The sequence below is a fragment of the Anabrus simplex genome, chromosome 9, assembly GCF_040414725.1.
Source record: "Anabrus simplex isolate iqAnaSimp1 chromosome 9, ASM4041472v1, whole genome shotgun sequence".
NCBI classification, from domain to species: domain Eukaryota; kingdom Metazoa; phylum Arthropoda; class Insecta; order Orthoptera; family Tettigoniidae; genus Anabrus; species Anabrus simplex.
The window spans coordinates 41,378,987-41,398,508 of record NC_090273.1 but is presented as its reverse complement, the minus strand read 5'-3'; the positions used below and the strand labels follow the sequence as shown (position 1 = coordinate 41,398,508).

The window sequence follows — 19,522 nt, the reverse complement described above, 5'->3', positions numbered from 1 at the left end:
TATTATATGAATTCACAGAAAAGATCTACACTGCCTTTATTATTCTCTCCGGAAACGTATGAGATTTTAATCTGAAATCATTTCACATTAAAATTATACACTTTTTAAATTAATTTTTAATAATAATGATATTGGCTTTAAGTCCCACTAACTACTTTTACGGTTTTCGGAAACGCCGAGGTACCAGAATTTTGTCCCGCAGGTGTTCTTTTACGTGCCCGTGAATCTACCGACACGAGGCTGACGTATTTGAACACCTTCAAATACCACCGGACTGAGCCAAGATCGAGCCTGCCAAGTTGGGGTCAGAAGGCCAGCGCCTCAACCGTCTGGGTCACTCAGCCCGGCAAATTAATTTTTGAGGCAAAATTAAATAAATACATCGATACATTAGATAACAATCGTTATTGGATAAATGCCTAATGCAAGACTCATGCCTTTTTTGAAACAGTTTTATACTAATAAATAAAGAGGGAGGCGATCTCAGAATCAATGGGTAAAATCAAAATTACCAAGCGTCATAGCTCAAACACTAAAAAATCAAACGGTAAGAACGTCATTATACTATAGATTAAAAGTAAAAAAAATACGCATGTTTATTAATTTAAAGCGGAGTAATGTTTTACATTTTGTACCATTTCTTCTATTTTTTTATTTAATGTACACAAAAATCACCTTTATGTCTCAAAACTTAGAATATCTGTCCCATACTCCGTTTGTATCTCAGGATTAGCAAACATAAGTTGAAAACAGGCTCAGTTGCAGTTTGTTACTGCATCAAGTGAAACATTACATATATCTCCATTATAGACTGTTATACTTTTCAGCGTTCAGTCTGTAAGCTTCTGTGAAGTGATTAGGCGCCTCCACAATTTGTTTCTTTCAACTAGCTCTGTGGCCTGGTTTAGTTCAACAACAACAACAACAACAACAACAACAACAACAACTGAGTCTATCACATTGGTTTTCCTCTACTTCTCTTATCTGCCATGGATGAGCCCATTATTCTCCAAGGTATCCATCTTATCCCTCTCAATTCGCTTCACATGACTTCAGTGGAAACAGGTCCAACTGAGATAGACTTTATTGACAACTTAAAAGTCAAATTGTAAATAATATAATTTTACAATTATTTGTGATATGTACTGCCAAACGCTAAATAATAATAATAAATATTAGCTTTAGTTATATTCTAATAACTTTGACTTATACGATATCTAGCTATAAATGCAAGCTACACTTTATAATCCATATAAGTTATGAACGTCTAAAAACACTATGTAAGATCATGTGTCCTATACGTCGGATTCAGTGGAAAGATGATGGTGAGCTATGGATAGAGAACGTTGGAAATAAGGAGGGAGGGGGATCGGCAGAAATTATTCAAGGCCAATAGCGTAAACGTTTTGAAAGCTGTCGTATTGTTAACAAATATATTCTCCTTCTCATTTTGCACAGACTTAAAAATAGGTATGATCTGGCAAACACAGGGCTCTGAACTAGAATGTTCTAGTAATTTTTATCGAGTTCTTCTCTTTCTGCCAGTCCTTGCTTGGTCAACTCTTCCGTGAGTACCTGAGATTCTCTGAGATTTGAACTGTCCGAACATTTTTTGGGTCCGGCTACTTGGCTGAATGGTAAGCGTAACACTCTTCAGTTCAGAGGACCTTGGGTTTAGTTCTTGGCTGGGCTAGGGATTTTGGACAAGTCTGGTTAACTCCTCTGGATCGGGGAATGAGCGCGTTTGCGTTCGTCTTAATACATACATTTTCATTCACACACAATACATCACACTACCAACCATCACAGAAACAAGCAATAGTGAATAAACACATTCCTACAAATAGGGTTGAAGTCAGGAAACGCACATGGACGTGAAACTGCCTGAAAAAAAGCCAGGAAGAAGAATAGATTATATTTTCCTAGGGAATGTTCAAGTAACTGAAATTTATTCTCTTACTGTTTGGTTAAATGGATTAGCATTCTTTAGGTGTAGATATTATTTTACAAAGTGTATTTTGACTTTTTAAAACCAATTTTTCAGGATGGAGTTTTCATGCCATAGCGAATACATTCCTCTATACAGAGTTGGGGTGAGGAAGGGTATATGGACATGAAACTGAACTTACTTACTAAACTCACCCCAAAGTAAATGAGAAAAGAAAAAGAACAAGAAGGAACGTTTGTCTCTGGGCGATAAAATTACATGGTCAACTTTTGAACAGAAACAAAGAGACTAATGTTCGGCTCCATGCTAAATGGTTAGCGTTCTGACCTTTGGCCACAGGGATACGGGTTCGATTCCCGGCAGGGTCAGGAATTTTAACCATCATTGGTTAATTTCGCTAGCACGGAGGATGGGTGTATGTGTTGTCTTCATCATTTTATCCTCATCACGACGCGCAGGTCACCTACGGGTGTCAAATCAAAAGACCTGCGCCTGACGAGCTGAACATTTCCTCGGACACTCCCGGCACTAAAAGCCATACGACATTTCATTTTTTTTTACAGGGACTAATGTATAAACAAATATATCCAAGGTATTCCTTCCAGGTCGTAAGAAGCTATTTGAATTTCAAGATACAGCCTTTTGTCACAATGCTATGCAACATTGGTAAAACAGGCCTCTCACAGAGTCTCGTATCGTTAAGTTCGGAAAATGGGGATGCCGAGGAATTCTTGAGCGTGACTATTTCTCTTTCTACACTGATTTTAGAGCGGTTCTTCTGCTCAGTTCCTCTCACGCCTGCCTCTCATAATTCAACATTCTTCGAAGTCTCGAGATCATAATTTTTCGAGTGTGAAGTGCATTTACTTTTATCCTCCTAGGCAACTTCATCACCAGAGTTCGACGATCAAGATGTTAGACCCCTTAAAATTAACAATAATGAAAAGGAAGCTTGTTTTTTAAAATTAATTAATCATGAGTGTTAAGGATCCTACGAAGAATTCGAACCACTGGAATATATAAAGCATCATGTTGACATTCACCGGAGTATGAACCACGGTTGTCTCAGTAAGAACAAGGTGACAAATTCACTCTAATAATAATAATAATAATAATAATAATAATAATTATATCACACTTGAGTATAACAGCACTGTCACATTTCGTGTTTCTTATTCTACTTTAAGATAATGGGTTGTCCGAATTAATGGACGGAAAACATTTTCTTCAAGAACAAAAGGTGAAAATTTACAAATTTAAGCCAGTGAAACCCAGTTGAAGCAAACTACAGAGCTGATGATAATATAACAATAAGTACGATTCTATCACAGCAGCAGTATTTATTCCTGAAACCTTGGATGTATTTGTAACACCACATTCAACATATTTTCCTTGAGAATGTTGAAATATTTTAAACATATCCATTTACTGCTTACTTCGATGGATATTTATGCAAGGTATACTTTAATTTTTTTAAACAGTTTTTTTTGCTAGTTGCTTTACGTCGCACCGACACAAATAGGTCTCATAACAGATATTTTAGCATGGGGTTTGAGCCCCCACCCCCATAAATCCTACCATGTTAACACTAGAACTCTCACTTTTGGAGCAAGCTGTACAAACTACTCGACCGCTTTACTTTCCCCTTACGCAAGTGTTCGCTATCAAAACAGTTAATCAGGCGTAAACGATTTTCGATGGAGACAGTGTTCTTGTCACCAAACCATTTACTGCCTGACCTCTTGGACAAAGTGCGCCCCCGTGACGTAAGTAGCAAGTAAAGCCTTAAATCCAGAAAAATGCCGACAAGAACTGCGATCACTCAGTCAGTCTGCCGGAGGGTGCGTTACCATGGAGAGAGCTGCGACAACCAGGTACCGTTCCGTCTTCTCGTGAATACTACGGCTAATTGACTCATTTCTTCGAGATACACAGTGGAATAATAACTACAAGTTTCATGAATAATTACTGCTGCTATGTGATATAATCGTACGTATTGTTATATTAGTATCACCAATTCCATAGTTTGCTTCAGCGGATTTCCAATGGCTAAAATGTGTAAAGACAAATAATCAACTTTCACCTTTTGCTCTTATCTAAAAGTTGAAATCCTAACGTTTAAAATTATAATACTTAGCCTTAGGTAATCACGAAGTATCCGTATTTCAACTGCTAATAGCGTTGTAGGACCACTGTACATGACAATAATAATAATAATAATAATAATAATAATAATAATAATAATAATAATAATAATAATAATAATAATAATAATAATAATAATAATAATAATAATAATAATAATAATCTGCGTATGAGGTATTCAAATGGTTGAACTGTGTAAAACAAAAAAATTAAACTTTAACATTTCATCTTGCCCAAAAGCTGAAACTGTAAAGTTTAAAACAATAGTATATGGCATTAAGTAACCACGAAGTACGTGTATTTCATCTGCTAACTACTGCAGGTGTATTTTAAATAATAATAATAATAATAATAATAATAATAATAACAATAATAATAATAATAATGCTCACTTTACAACATACGGTTCTTAACATTCTGAAAAAAAAATCTCGCTGTAACAACATTATAAATGAATTATATATCTCTTCAATTTTTTTGGTGTAATTTACTTTACGTCGTACGGAATAGGAAAGGCCTAAAAGTTGGAATGAAGCGGCCGTGGCCTTAATTGGCCTGGTGTGAAAATGGGAAACCGCGGAAAACCATCTTCAGGGCCGTCGACAGCGGGATTCGAACCCACTCTCTCCCGGATGCAAGAACTAATTCATAAGCATTAAACGTTTAACAAAAGATACATTTATGAGCTATTACTAAAGGGCGAGATTTCAAATTAAGTACGCCCAAGGAAGAATATACGCAATACGACCAAACGAAATATTTTTGGTCCAGCATTTTAATTTTCCCTTCAAACTGTTTTTCCAAAGATGTCATAATCAGCAACACATTAAAAAAAAAAAAAATTCTCAAGTTTCATGAGCAGTACCTACTACTACTACTGCTGTTCATCAGATTAATGCATAACGACCTATAAACATAATCTAATAATTCCAATTGACTGATGCAGTAGTTTTTGTGACTATTTTGAGTTTTCTTATGAAAATGAAAAATGTGGGAAATAACCGTGGATAAAAGTCTGCAACATTTAAAAACAATTTTGACATCTTAATAGTTTTTCAGGAAATGTAAACAATTAAAACATTGAAAATCAGCCATAGTGTTAATCCATGAATTGTGACTTTATGCACCCAAACTTAAGTGAATGCCACCTAAAGAGATTTGTTTATTAATTATTGAAGAAAACTCAATAAAATGATCCGGTCGTAAGGTGACTTCTATGGGGGAAAATTACTCAACTATGTAAATAATTCCAGTATTCTATTTTAAAAAGTAGGGCAAAATTCTCGACAAATATAAGAAAAATTTACAGGATGTTTCTTGAAGACACAGAAAGTCGTGTAGGTAAATCAACATTCAATCACCAAAAACTAAGAAGCTGTGCATGTACCACAACCCTTGTTAGCACTACGTGTGGGTTTCGAGGGCTTTCCTTGATCAAGGGGATTGCCGGCCTCGCGGTGAATGGGTAGTGTGCCTGCCTCTTACCCGGAGGCCCCGAGTTCGATTCCCGGTCAGGTCAGGGATTTGTACCTGGATCTGAGGGCTAGTTCGAGGTTCACTCAGCCTACGTGATTACAACTGACGAGCTATCTGACGGTGAGATGGCGGCCCCGGTCAAGAAAGCCAAGAATAACGGCCGAGAGGATTCATCGCGCTGACCGCACGACACCTCATAATCTGCTGGCCTTCCGGCTGAGCAGCGGTCGCTTGGTAGGCCATGGTCCTTCGGGGCTGTTGCGCCATGGGGTTTGGTTTTGGTTTTTGATCAATGCGATTACGACATTCTAAAAATCAACCCACTGTTGTAAGTATGTGCAATAAGTATGTATGTATATATATTTTTGTACTCGTTGAACGTCTTTTCGGCAACGGAAGGATTGGAAAGGACTACCTTGGGAAGGTAGCGGCCGTGGCCTTCATTAAAGTACAGCCTGCTGGAAAAATGAGAAACCACGGAAAACCATCTTCAGGACTGCCGTCGGTGGGATTCGAACCCACTATCTCCCGAATCCTTACTCGCAGCTGCGTGACCCTAACTGCACGGCCAACTCGCTCGGTACATGTATGTATGTATGTATGTATGTATGTATGTATGTATGTATGTATGTATGCATGGTGGTGATTACTGTTTTAAGAGAAAGTACAACCTAAAAACCATCGTCTATTAACACTTACCGAAGGGAAAATGGAAGAGGTCCGACACTTCGAAGAATGAAGGTATCAACCAAAGAAAGACCAGGGCTTCTGTCTAGACCGGGGCCGCTATCTCACCGTCAGCTAGCTCCTCAATTCTAATCACGTAGGTTGAGTGGACCTCGAACCAGTCCTCAGATCAAGGTAAAAATCCCTGACATGGCCGGGAATCGAACCCGGGGCCTCCGGGTAAGAGGCAGGCATTCTACCCCTACACCATGGGGCCGGTCATATCTATGTACCAACATAATAATAATAATAATAATAATAATAATAATAATAATAATAATAATAGACATCTTTAAACACTAAGTAAACAATTGGGAAGCTACATCAGAGCAACCACAACAAAAGCAGTACAGACCTCACCAAAGTGGTCGGAAGAACGTAAAAAGGCTTTCTGGGAAAGAATGAAAGCCTAATGGAACAACGAGGGGATGTCCACAGAAGAACTGATTGAGTTATTCGCTTAACATCTTCCAATATTGGGAGAAACAACAACAACAACAACTACTACTACTACTACTACTACTACTACTACTACTACTAATAATAATAATAATAATAATAATAATAATAATAATAATAATAATAATAATGGGACAACCTGTACTCCTGTGAATTCTGTACCGGATGAAGCATTTGGCACAAACTGATTCGTGCTAAAATGCATATCTTCTTACCGGATCTATGTCGAACATCCCCATCCGACAGACAAATCACTGTCAACAGTGTCTTATTTACTCACTTGCTATGAACACTACGGAGAGGTCTGAAACTGAACTCAGGCATTTTTGGCATGCAGTCTAGTGATTAGAAATTGTATACCATCAACTCTCCTATCCTGTTGGCCAACATTCTGATGGTGATTTTATTTTTTTCACCATCGATACTCGAACCAGCTAACCATGGTGTCAGACCATGTAGACTTGACACCCTAACGATCCTGATCATCAGGCGAGCTTACATTAAGTTATTGGTAAAAGGTTTTCATGATATTGCAGAGGCCGGAGTGAGGTATAATGTAATATCAAGTATTGCAGGACAAAAACGATTTACTGCAGTTCTAAACATGGCAAAAGTTAAAACAAAATTTCAAATATTGAATTTACTTCATTATGAAGTAATTTTATTCCATTCTGTAGGCTTTCCCTCTGTTTAACGGAATATTTACATGTGTTTATGCCCTTAATTATGATGCAATGAGACACACTTACAGAACAAAAACTTCATAGAGTTAGCGGCTCACTGCGAGTGACTGCTCTAAATTCGCGAGTAAAGAGTGCGTGCTCATTTTATTCACACCACTCAATATCTAACACACTCCAATGTCACACGAACTATTACTAAAAATGATACTTTTTATGTTACATATTGAAATTTGACCTATTCCATCTTCCACTTTAGCACAGTGTTAAAGTGTTTGTATTTGTCCTGTAACTAGTTGAATGTTATAAATGTTGCCTGTTATCATACAGTACAGTACATGCAGTAATAGGCCTACTTAAAGTAAGTCCTTAATTGAACGTATTATTTTAAAGATGCATAAATTAAAATTCATGATTACCAGAAATGTAATTATAACCATGTAATTTATCTAGCCTAGAAGACATAAATGTGCAGCAACCATAGTACCCGAACTCTATATCTGCTCAAATATCTTCGATATATTAGCGAAGTATTTCCCAAATCTCTCTTCGCTTATAATTTTCGAGAAATAGAATATTACAGACAGATATTTACATGTACTGGATGTCGATATTTCCATTAGCACGACGCTTCCAGGAAACGCAAAAGCCCGTAAGCCGATTACGCCCTGATGAATACATTTCTAGCACATTTCTATTACTCTGTTACATCTGGCGTGACCTTGTTTCTTTACATACGTGAGACGTAGGAGAGCACGGTGGTAATAATGCGGTCCTCCGACAGACACATCTGCATTGTCTCCTACAAGTTGCACGCCACAAACCGATCCGAGCAAGCAAATGAACTAATCACCAGACAGTACATATAAGTCATGTGTTTCAGAGACCCACTACTACTACCATGAGTATGCAAGTACTGTTCAGAGTGACTGACAACTCTTAACCGTGATTTGAATTACTAATTACTACCAAATTATGATCGGTATTAAATGTAACTCATTATTTTTATAACTAACAAAATTTCTGAATGATGAAAAATGATAATTTGCATTTTAATGGATGAACAGTTTACCGTATGCTTCGCATTAAATCACGATAAAGGGAGTAAACAATGGAGACACAATCCAATTACTGGGCCGGGCCGAGTGGCTCAGACGATTGAGGCGCTGGCCTTCTGATCTCAACTTGGCAACTTCGATCCTCGCTCAGTCCGGTGGTATTTGAATGTGCTCAAATACGTCAGCCTCGTGTCGGCAGATCTACTGGCAAGAACAAGAACTCCTGCGGGACTAAATTCCTGCAGGTCGGTGTCTCCGAAAACCGTAAAAGTAGTCGGTGGGACGTTGAGTCAATGACATTATTATTATTATTATTATTATTATTATTGGCATTAGTTTTGCAAAAGATTCATTTTTAAGACATTGAGTAAGAGATACATTTGTTAATTTACTGTATTGGGGGTTGAGGATCTGCAGTCCGATGAGCAAACTGAGCACTCCGACAAAAACCAGAAGAGACTGAAGTAAAATCTTCATTGCAGTAGAACAGTGGTCTGAAGGAAATATGACTTACTCTAATCTCCAGACGCATCATCTGTAACGGGAAACGACAGATCAAATCGTTTCATTCGAAGGTCCCTAATGCTATTATAGCCAACGTGGCTATTGTATCGAGGGCTCGCAATACTGACAAGATTTTTGGAATAAAACCTGCGTTCTTGGTTTCTGATTCGCACGAACTGTAGTCACCTTCTGGCTAGAAATCCTACGTAGGTTGACTTCTGACTAGTTGGCGATAGATACTTTCGCAGAAAAGGAACCTATGGACACCCAGAGAACTCATTCATATAACGCCGCAGTAAAGTTAGTTTGTGATTGGACTACAATGGACAGGTCCAGGTTTTTCCAAGAGTATGCAGTGGCTTGGGTCGGATGGTGCCAGGTGCCAAATTCACTGCGTTTAAGGTTCACATTCTTATCACTGATAACATTGCGGTGTTTGTAGGGTGTCCGGAAAAGTGCGAACACGGAAATTTGCGAACACATCATTAAAGCGGAAATTTGCGCACACTAGGGATTATTACTACCTGACTAGGGTTTCCCAGTCTTGGTAAATATTTCGTTGCCGGAAATTTGCGAACACTATCTTCGAAAATAAGAAACAATACATGTAATGTAAGCGACCTCTGTAAATAAATCAATCTTTAATCCATACAACGTACTGAATCTGATTTCTATCACACTTTACACAGGCTTTAGATTGTCAAAATCATAATTATCATATTATTTTGGGGTGTTGAAAATCAGCCTTCATAGGTTTCGTCATTTTTTTTTTCATACAGTACATTTGTCGTTTAAAATCGGCTTTTATAGGCTTCGTCATGTTTACATACGTATATATTTACATGTGGGTTACCGTAATTCTCTCCAATTTCTGAATGTATCCTTGTCTCTTCATATACTTTTATGGTTTTCTCAATCCTGTCTCCAGTTTCAAGCATTTCCTCTTTCCCTTCTTCGCTTGAAGATGCATTTCTAACCTCGTGTACATGCATTATGTGTGTTCCGCTTCCTTCTTCAAACATTCCACCAGCATGTTGACTCTGGGGTGGCGGATTCCAACGACAGTATTTAATTTGTTGTGCTATCCTTCTACAACACTCGTGATTCTGTGTCCCTTACCGTAGCAACTCCACATTTCGATGGGGATCTCTTCATTTTGTAACCATGTATCTACAAAGTAGTCAAAAAACTCGAAGAATTTTTGGTTGTCGGGAGCTTCCGCATGAATCTGGAGCCATCCGTCATCTACGTCCTCCGGTTTCAAAAATGCCAGTGCCGCACACATGGTGACGTGAAGCCTTAACTCTTCATTCTAACGGTATTCCTCCTGTAGACCCAGACTTTGAATTTTTATTCATAAGCATTTCTTCATATGGAAGTGGCAGCCACTCACTTTAGTTGAGGAAAAATTGATGTACAGCCGATATTGCAGCTGCCTCAAAAGCGACATTGACTTTACTGGGACACCATTGTGGAACTACTTCTTTAATAAGAAGGAACAGGCAAATGTATTTTTCTTTCTTCTTATTAGGGAATAGGGCAAATACCACAGGCAACACATATGTTTCGTCAGGCCGGTCTGCTAGGTCTGCGTGAACAGTGTAGACTTGTGCAAACTGTTTGCTTCAGCACCTACACGTACTATCCATAATAAATTGTGTAGATGTTTTTAAACAATATTTTCCTTTATCTCCGCTGAAAACTAGGGTTCTTTCTTCTAGTCCGTCATCAACAAGGAGAAAACTGCTACCATGGCCATTTTCAAGATTGCTTCATTGAGAATAATGTCACCACGTTCTTTTGGCTCTTGTTGATTTCCACGCTCGTTACTCCCCTGATTTCGCAAGGTCCTCTTCATCGATTTGTCACAAAGTCATAACCTGAAACGGCCATATTGATTAATTAAAACATTTCTGACCTTACAATGCATTTAAAAAATCATAAAAACCAATTTTGTAGAGCTCATTACGCTCTGTAAGTTTTGTTCAGTCAAAATTTGCATTTAAGTACCCTTTAAAGCTAAAAATCACACAAAAAGCACTTTTCGTCAAGAGAGTAGAAAAACTCCAACAATTTTTTTCGGATGTACAGGCTGTGCCAAATAATAGTGCACTATTAGTAGTAAATATATTAATTTTCGTAAATATACACTGACTGACAGAGCAAATGCAACACCAAGAAGGAGTGGTCAGAACTTTATGCCAATTGCAGGGTAGACTGACGTCACTGAGGTATGCTCATGATGTGAAATGCGCCGCTGTGCTGCGCACGTAGCGAACGATAAATGGGACACGGCGTTGGCGAATGGCCCACTTCGTACCGTGATTTCTCAGCCGACAGTCATTGTAGAACGTGTTGTCGTGTGCCACAGGACACGTGTATAGCTAACAATGCCAGGCCGCCGTCAACGGAGGCATTTCCAGCAGACAGACGACTTTACGAGGGGTATGGTGATCGGACTGAGAAGGGCAGGTTGGTCGCTTCGTCAAATCGCAGCCGATACCCATAGGGATGTGTCCACGGTGCAGCGCCTGTGGCGAAGATGGTTGGCGCAGGGACATGTGGCACGTGCGAGGGGTCCAGGCGCAGCCCGAGTGACGTCAGCACGCGAGGATCGGCGCATCCGCCGCCAAGCGGTGGCAGCCCCGCACGCCACGTCAACCGCCATTCTTCAGCATGTGCAAGACACCCTGGCTGTTCCAATATCGACCAGAACAATTTCCCGTCGATTGGTTGAAGGAGGCCTGCACTCCCGGCGTCCGCTCAGAAGGCTACCATTGACTCCACAGCACAGACGTGCACGCCTGGCATGGTGCCAGGCTAGAGCGACTTGGATGAGGGAATGGCGGAACGTCGTGTTCTCCGATGAGTCACGCTTCTGTTCTGTCAGTGATAGTCACCGCAGACGAGTGTGGCGTCGGCGTGGAGAAAGGTCAAATCCGGCAGTAACTGTGGAGCGCCCTACCGCTAGACAACGCGGCATCATGGTTTGGGGCGCTATTGCGTATGATTCCACGTCACCTCTAGTGCGTATTCAAGGCACGTTAAATGCCCACCGCTACGTGCAGCATGTGCTGCGGCCGGTGGCACTCCCGTACCTTCAGGGGCTGCCCAATGCTCTGTTTCAGCAGGATAATGCCCGCCCACACACTGCTCGCATCTCCCAACAGGCTCTACGAGGTGTACAGATGCTTCCGTGGCCAGCGTACTCTCCGGATCTCTCACCAATCGAACATGTGTGGGATCTCATTGGACGCCGTTTGCAAACTCTGCCCCAGCCTCGTACGGACGACCAACTGTGGCAAATGGTTGACAGAGAATGGAGAACCATCCCTCAGGACACCATCCGCACTCTTATTGACTCTGTACCTCGACGAATTTCTGCGTGCATCGCCGCTCGCGGTGGTCCTACATCCTACTGAGTCGATGCCGTGCGCATTGTGTAACCTGCATATCGGTTTGAAATAAACATCAATTATTCATCCGTGCCGTCTCTGTTTTTTCCCCAACTTTCATCCCTTTCGAACCACTTCTCCTTGGTGTTGCATTGTCACTGTCAGTCAGTGTACATTACGTATTATTATTTGTTGACCTATAATATAATTTGTAATACAAAATTCATTCTTGCTTTATGTTACCGTATGGCACATGCATTTATATTAATAAAACACGAAAGTTTTTGGATAAGGACGTTTGTTTACTAACCTTTATTATGTAGGTTTCCTATTTCATCGGTGTATAACTCACATAACTGTGTAGTTCCTTCTCGAACCCTCTTGTTGGCATTACACACTTGCTTCTTCACTTCTTGAGCGGAGTCATCAGGTGATCCTCACAAATGTTTGGATACATAAAGTGCTTTTTCATTCTTCGACAGCATCAAAGTGAAAAACAGTACGGGTATGCCTCCGAACCGGCGGCCGCACCGGCCGCAGCATTAGTTAAACGAACTACCTGGTAGATGTTTGTGATATGGTATGGAGGTTGAAAATACAATGCCAGTGTTAAAATCGGAAAGCTAATCCAGGGTATATGGGATTCTCAGGAAAGTGTTCGCATATTTCCGGCAACGAAATATTTACCAAGACCTGGGAAACCCTAGTCAGGTAGCAATAATCCCCAGCGTGCGCGAATTTCCGCTTTAATGTGGTGTTCGCAAATTTCCGTGTTCGCACTTTTCCGGCATCCGTTTGTAGACTTCGATGGCATTATGGGATTGTCGGATATGGGAGTGGATAGTTACTGTAATAATAATGGTCTTATTCAAAGGTCACTCGTGGCACTGGATCACTATGGATCCAACAGGTAGAGAAGGAACTGACAAAACTTAATATTTATAATGTCATCATAATTAACAGAAGCAACTACCGTTCAACTATCAAAACCAGACCTTCCTAACATCCCTCACAAGAGCTAACCACAATGAGACCAGGAAATGATTCGAGGAACGAAAAATAAGAGTTCAGCAAGAAAAATGAAGGATTACTGGGCCAAAAGAAAAGGTCAACGTACCAAGAAGAAAGCAGCAACCAAACCTACCATTAAGAACACCAGAAACGACAACAATCGAAAACAACAACAACAACACAGCTAAAGAACACGCACCGTGGTCCACAGGAGGCCCAAACAAACTTTTAAAAAATTACGTCCCACAAACGACTTTTACCGTTTTCGGAGACGCAGGGTGCCGGAATGTTGTCCCATAGAAGTTATTTTACGTGCCGAGGCTGACGTATATGAGCACCTTCAAACACCGCCGAAATGAGTCGGGATCGAACCCTCCAACTTGAGCTCAGAAGATCAGCGCGCTCTATCGTCTGAGCTACTCAGTCCAGCAACAGTAAGTGGATAGCTACATCGGGGGATATGAGGTAGAGTGGTCGGGTCATGAAATGAAATGGCGTATGGCTTTTAGTGGCGGGGGTGTTCGAGGGCATGTTCGGTTCGCCAAGTGCAGGTCTTTTGATTTGACGCCCCTAGTCGACCTGCGCATCATGATTATGAAACTGTGATGAAGACGACACACACACCCGGAGTTAACTAATTATAGTTAAAATTCCCGACCCTGCCGCGAATCGAACCCGGGACCCCTGTGGCCAAAGGCCAGCATGGCCATGGAGCCGGACAAATCTCTTTGTGGGTTCGATCCCCGCAGAGGTAATAGGAGTCCATTCAAAAAGATAAAGAGAAAAGAAAAAAGGCGTTGGAAACCATTCCAATAGAGCAGGAGTGGCCAACTCATTTTACAGTGTGACCTACATTCCCTCGTCGAAACCAGCCATGAGCTATAACCATTTTCCTTCCTCATTATTATAAATACTAAATAGTCTACATTCAATACAAAGCATATATTTATTCATGTAGTTTAATAACTAGCCCTACTACTAATCGTATAGCCTCAGCTGCCTTGTTGCATTTAAAATAAATCTTAACGAGGAGTTGAATGTTCTTACCGCGGTGGAAAAATTTCGGTATCGTAACAGGTTGCAATATCAAGCCAGAATAAAACACACAAGATGGCATATTAACTATTCCAAACTTACAAAATAAGAATATGTCCATGAAGTTATTACGTTATGTGTATTATGTCTTTCAACTACTAATGGTCTTACGAAACAACAGAGAGGTTGAATTGTACAGTTAAAGGTCTTCCCTTTAAATACAGTAAATCTAGAAATACGCGTATCTGACATTTTAGCACTCTAAAATGCCAATTCCCTTAAGATGTTGTTACTTGGTACCAATTTGGACGTTCGATTCTCGCCACAAAAACACACCACCATAGAAAAGGCTAATGCTAGCGCTCCTCGTTGTGATACAAAGAACGTAGCGTTAGATGCATAAGAATTCCAACGTACAAAATACCATAATGGTCCGTAAGTATGAGCAGTGTATAAACCGCACAATTGAAATTTATCTAAGGGAAGGCAATAGAAAGAAATGAAGAAAGGAAGAAAGACTGAAGAGAGACAAACTAACAGCTTTATTTCACTGTATTTGGAAACCGTACACAGTACACACGCTTTTTTTCTTTCCTATAGTCTATTAACTGCAGTAGTACTTTTGGGGGACTCAGCATCTTACGGGCTGATGGCCAAACAAACAACTAAAAATAGGTGCCACTGGACTAAGAATTTCAGCACTGGTGAAAGACTGGTGGTGTCTGTGGATAATGAATAGTGTTTGTTATACAGTCAGTGTACTGCAATTGCACTTGCTAGTCCGGCGACAAAGTAGCTCACTCTTTAATTTGCCAAGAAAGCCGTTTTGTAGGCACTCCGATGTTTTTATTTATTTTTCCCAACTGCATATTTAACAGAACTAGTATTTGTGGAGGACCCATCATCCTCCGAATAGACGACCCAACAGAAAAAAAAAACTAAAATTAACAGCCACTGGGCTAAAAATCCCAGCACTTTTCAAAACTTGTCCTAGCTCGATTATAAAATTTCTAATTCGTACAGGGTAAATATCGTCCATTCTGCAACATATATTTATTGTGTTGACAATTTTTCCCCACATCAGTCACGCTCCACCGCCTCCCACGAGTTAAATCCGAGCTACGTGCTTACATGCACCTCTGTGGCGCACGCTCATCCTATTTCGGGCTCGGTGATAACTAAAATATGAGCGGGCTACCAGAGCGTAAGGGACAAGCAATTAACGAGTAATGTGTAATTACAAGCGCTCGTTCAATACTCTCCAATGTATGACACCACAAAGTTACCTCAATGGGGCTTACTAACGAGGTCTGTTCGAAAAATGCCCCAACTTCGAAAATACCGCCCGAATGCGAGATCTTAGTAGTTCCCGGAATGTGGCGCTGTATAGTAGTATGCTTCTTAAGTAACTAGTCATTCCCGGGAATTTCCAAAACAAATTAATTATAACAGCCAACAAACGTCATGTTACATTTCACGCGTATTAAGAAGGCAGAACTTTCAACTTTCGAAAGTCAAATATTAGGAGTTTTTTTTAACGCATATCCAGACATGTTACGACACATCATTGATGACGTAGCTTTGAAGAATATTTAACGCACTATACTACTCAGTTATGCAATTTCTCTTATTTATAAATACTGAAATACTGCATGTATCTGAGCTTTATAACACATGAATGTTGACTGTAATTGCCTTAGGCTTCTTCATAAATTTCGGAAGTACAATTGTGCCCAAAGCACTGGCCTTGTTGAACGGGTTTTTAAGGTTAATTTTTTTCCAAAATTCTTTTCCGGGAATCATTGATCTGAATTGACTTTTAGTCCTTGTCAATATGCTAAAAAGTAGTTTCACAGTCGACACTGTATGTGGAAATGATAAAATAAAAAGGATTACCTTTGATATTCTGTCGTATTTAAGAACACCACTAGCTGATTGTATCTGCCTTACAAGTGCCACTGAACATCAATTCTCTCCAGATACTTAAAGGACGAGGAAAAACCTGGGATTTTCAAAAAATACAGGAATACTAAATCTGTTCTCAAAATCAGGATATAAAAGTCTCTGCGTTTAGGAGGGAGGAAGGGCCAAAATAGGGAATCCCCTGCTGAGAAATGCAATGAAGTTGACTGGATGTTATCCGCAAAGCGTGACTACGCGATATAACGTAACATAGAATTTAGTTTCATATAACCAACACAATGTTTTAAGTGGGCATGCTCGCTCACGCACACACAAATGAATACAGAGGAAAAATAACATTTCTCAATGTACTTATAATTTATCATCAAATAAACAGTGTTGCTTTAAATATAACACTTGAACAAATGCAGATTTCTCTGCATGCTTTAGGTTTAAATAGCAGCTATGGTATGGAGGTGCAGCTTCGGGTATTTCAGCATATCTTGCAAATGATACTTTTTCCCTCCTTCGTAATTGGAAGACCATCTGGATACACAACAAATATCAAACACTGAAAATGTCTCACCAGTTAACACATTTCTTAGTGACACGACTCGATAATACTGAAATGGAATTAGTGTGTTGTGAGATTAACTGAAGTATGCAACACTTACGTTACTTTTTCTTCACTCCGTGTTCATCACTTAGCGAAAACTTGACACTACGAACACCACTGTCGTCTGACTGCATGTCAATTTTGTTAATGAGAAATTAAATAATCCATACTAATATTTGAAGAGGGAAAGTTAGTTTGTTATATGGAGGGTAATCTCGGGAACCACTCAACAGACTTCAGAAATTCAATTACTGTTAGAAAGATAATTTCTTCTAGATTATTATAGGCTACGTATAATTAGATTATAAGAGGAGCAGACAGATTGCAAAAAGTAGAGCAAGTCGAAAAAGAATAGTGCACCTTCAAAACGTGCCGCCTGAACTATTATAGATACATCAAAATGATGTGACTTCTGGTAAGTGTTAGCAGGAGGATTAGGACGGAGGGCAACTGTTCCCTTCAGTTTACGCCATGCATGATAAACGCAGTTTATGTCCGCAGAATATGCCAGCCACACCATTCGCAGTATGCCGAGCGTCTCAAGGAACTGACTGACCACTCTGGGTCGATGAGGACGAGATCATCCACTATTGTAAAGCCCTCGCCCACAGTGGCAGCAAATCCCACCTCACAGGAGCTGGTCCTATGGTGTGGTTTAAGGGCAAGTTTTGGCACCGGCTTTCTTGATATCCGTCGTGCAACCGACGTCGCACATTCTGATCTGACACATTCACTCAGGTGACTCGACGAAGATCCTCCTGGTGGAACGAGATGGCAGTAGCAGGGGGCCTACAACGTGTTGAAAGCAACAAAATACTGACTCCCCTGAGAGTTGCTTTGCGTGTTACGTGGACGTCCAGTGCGCTGTCAATCAGCAATCGTTTGTCTCTTCCTGGATATATTCCAAACTTTGGAGACGCTACTACTACTACTACTACTACTACTACTACTACTACTAAATGTTTTCATTCCTCTCCTGAACGGGGAGGTGGACCTTCTGGACGGTGACGCCGGGCCCGAGAAATTTATCGGAAGAGGAGATGTGCGGAGCAGGTGAGTGGGTTGACGGCCGTGGCCTATACCAGGAACTAGGCCTTAGTGTAGAAAACCACGGAAAACCATTCTCAGGATAGCCGACGGTGAAGACCAGCATCTCTCCGGGAGCCACCCCTCCTCTGCTCGGTTGGCCGGTCGGAGTGCAGAGCTATCGAACCGTGGACCGAGACCCACTCCGCATCCGCTGACCTTACTCCAACACGACAGGCTACATCCACTTGTCGCCATCCATCTTGCAGCAAAGTCTCTCAATTCGATTGCGATCAGTAGCAGAAATGGGTACTCTTGCCATGTTTACCTGCCTATACACCACCGAACTTACAGGTTATGATGCTAAACTGACAATGCCTCCTATGGGATAAATATCGAACCTTGATCTGGTTTTAACTTCACTATCTGTCTCAGACATTGGCCTACAGGGCATACTGTAAACATGTTTGAGGTACCGTCATATATACCGTGTGAGATCATAACATACAAAACTTCTTTTGAGTACTGTATTAACAAAGCATGTGAATTTTTCTCGATGAGGAGAAAAGATTGAGCTATCAGTCCCAGGTCAACACTGCACGTTCAATAAATCTCGGAATGCTGTTATTAAGTTTTCCAAGATGTCATGGTTCATGATAAAATCGTTAGCTCTGTTCAACAAGCCATGCATTTAATAACTAGCCGGCCTGATATGCGTCACAAAGCGTCTGATATGCGCCACCAAGTCAGGTAGACCTAGCGTGGCCAACCTGATTCGATCTCTGCGGTCAACCCTCTTGTTCAGCAGTTACAGCTCTTTCGTTTCTAGGGTACAAACATCGTGTCATCAGTAACTATAATAGAATGAGAATCTTCTTTCTTTTAAAATTTATTTTACGTCGCACCGACACAGGTATGCCTTATGGCGACGATGGGATAGGAAAGGCCTAGGAATGGGAAGGAAGCGACCGTGGCCTTAATTAAGGTACAGCCCCAGCATCTGCCTGGTGTGAAAATTGGAAATGACAGTCCGCTGTCAATCAGCAATCGTTTGTCTTTTCCTGGACATTTTTCAAACTTTGGAGACATCACTCTCACTCATTCCATTACTACTACTACTACTACTACTACTACTACTACTACTACTAAATGTTTTCATTGCTCCCTTGAAGGGGAGGGCTGCCGACAGTGGGGCCCGAACACACTATCTCCCGGACGCAAGCTCACAGCTGCGCGCCCCTAACCGCACGGCCAACTTGCTCGGTAGTATGAGAATCTTGTCTGATAACCAGCCTCACAGAGGTGTCCTTAATACGGTTTGTAGGGAGTAGAGAAAAACCTGCTAAAATAGGACAAACGTTTAAAAAAATCTCCCTACAGGCCATGACGACTCTTGGACAGGTGGTGTGGTAACTATTGTTTTAAGAGGAAGTAGAGTACAACTAGGCAACCATGCTGCTTTAACTCTAACCCGGAGAAAATGGCAGGAATCCAACACTTCAAAAAATGACGATATCGGCCAAAGAAAGACAAGGGCCACG

At 40.6% G+C, this 19,522-nt stretch overlaps 2 protein-coding genes across 5 annotated transcripts in view; one reads left to right on the top strand and one right to left on the bottom strand.

Moving 5' to 3' along the window:
- LOC136881224 (RNA-binding protein 42) overlaps positions 1-19,522 on the bottom strand; it is a 267,849-nt gene that overhangs the window by 161,026 nt on the left and 87,301 nt on the right. The window lies entirely within an intron of this gene.
- LOC136881225 (uncharacterized) overlaps positions 1-19,522 on the top strand; it is a 52,976-nt gene that overhangs the window by 15,503 nt on the left and 17,951 nt on the right. The window contains exon 1 of one of the 2 annotated variants that reach the window (XM_067153957.2): positions 3,769-3,822. The exons of the other annotated variant lie outside the window; for it this stretch is intronic. Coding sequence (XP_067010058.2) covers positions 3,800-3,822 — 23 coding nt within the window. The 5' untranslated portion in view covers positions 3,769-3,799. Of the gene's footprint in view, positions 1-3,768; positions 3,823-19,522 lie in introns of those variants that run through there. 2 annotated transcript variants of the gene reach the window in all.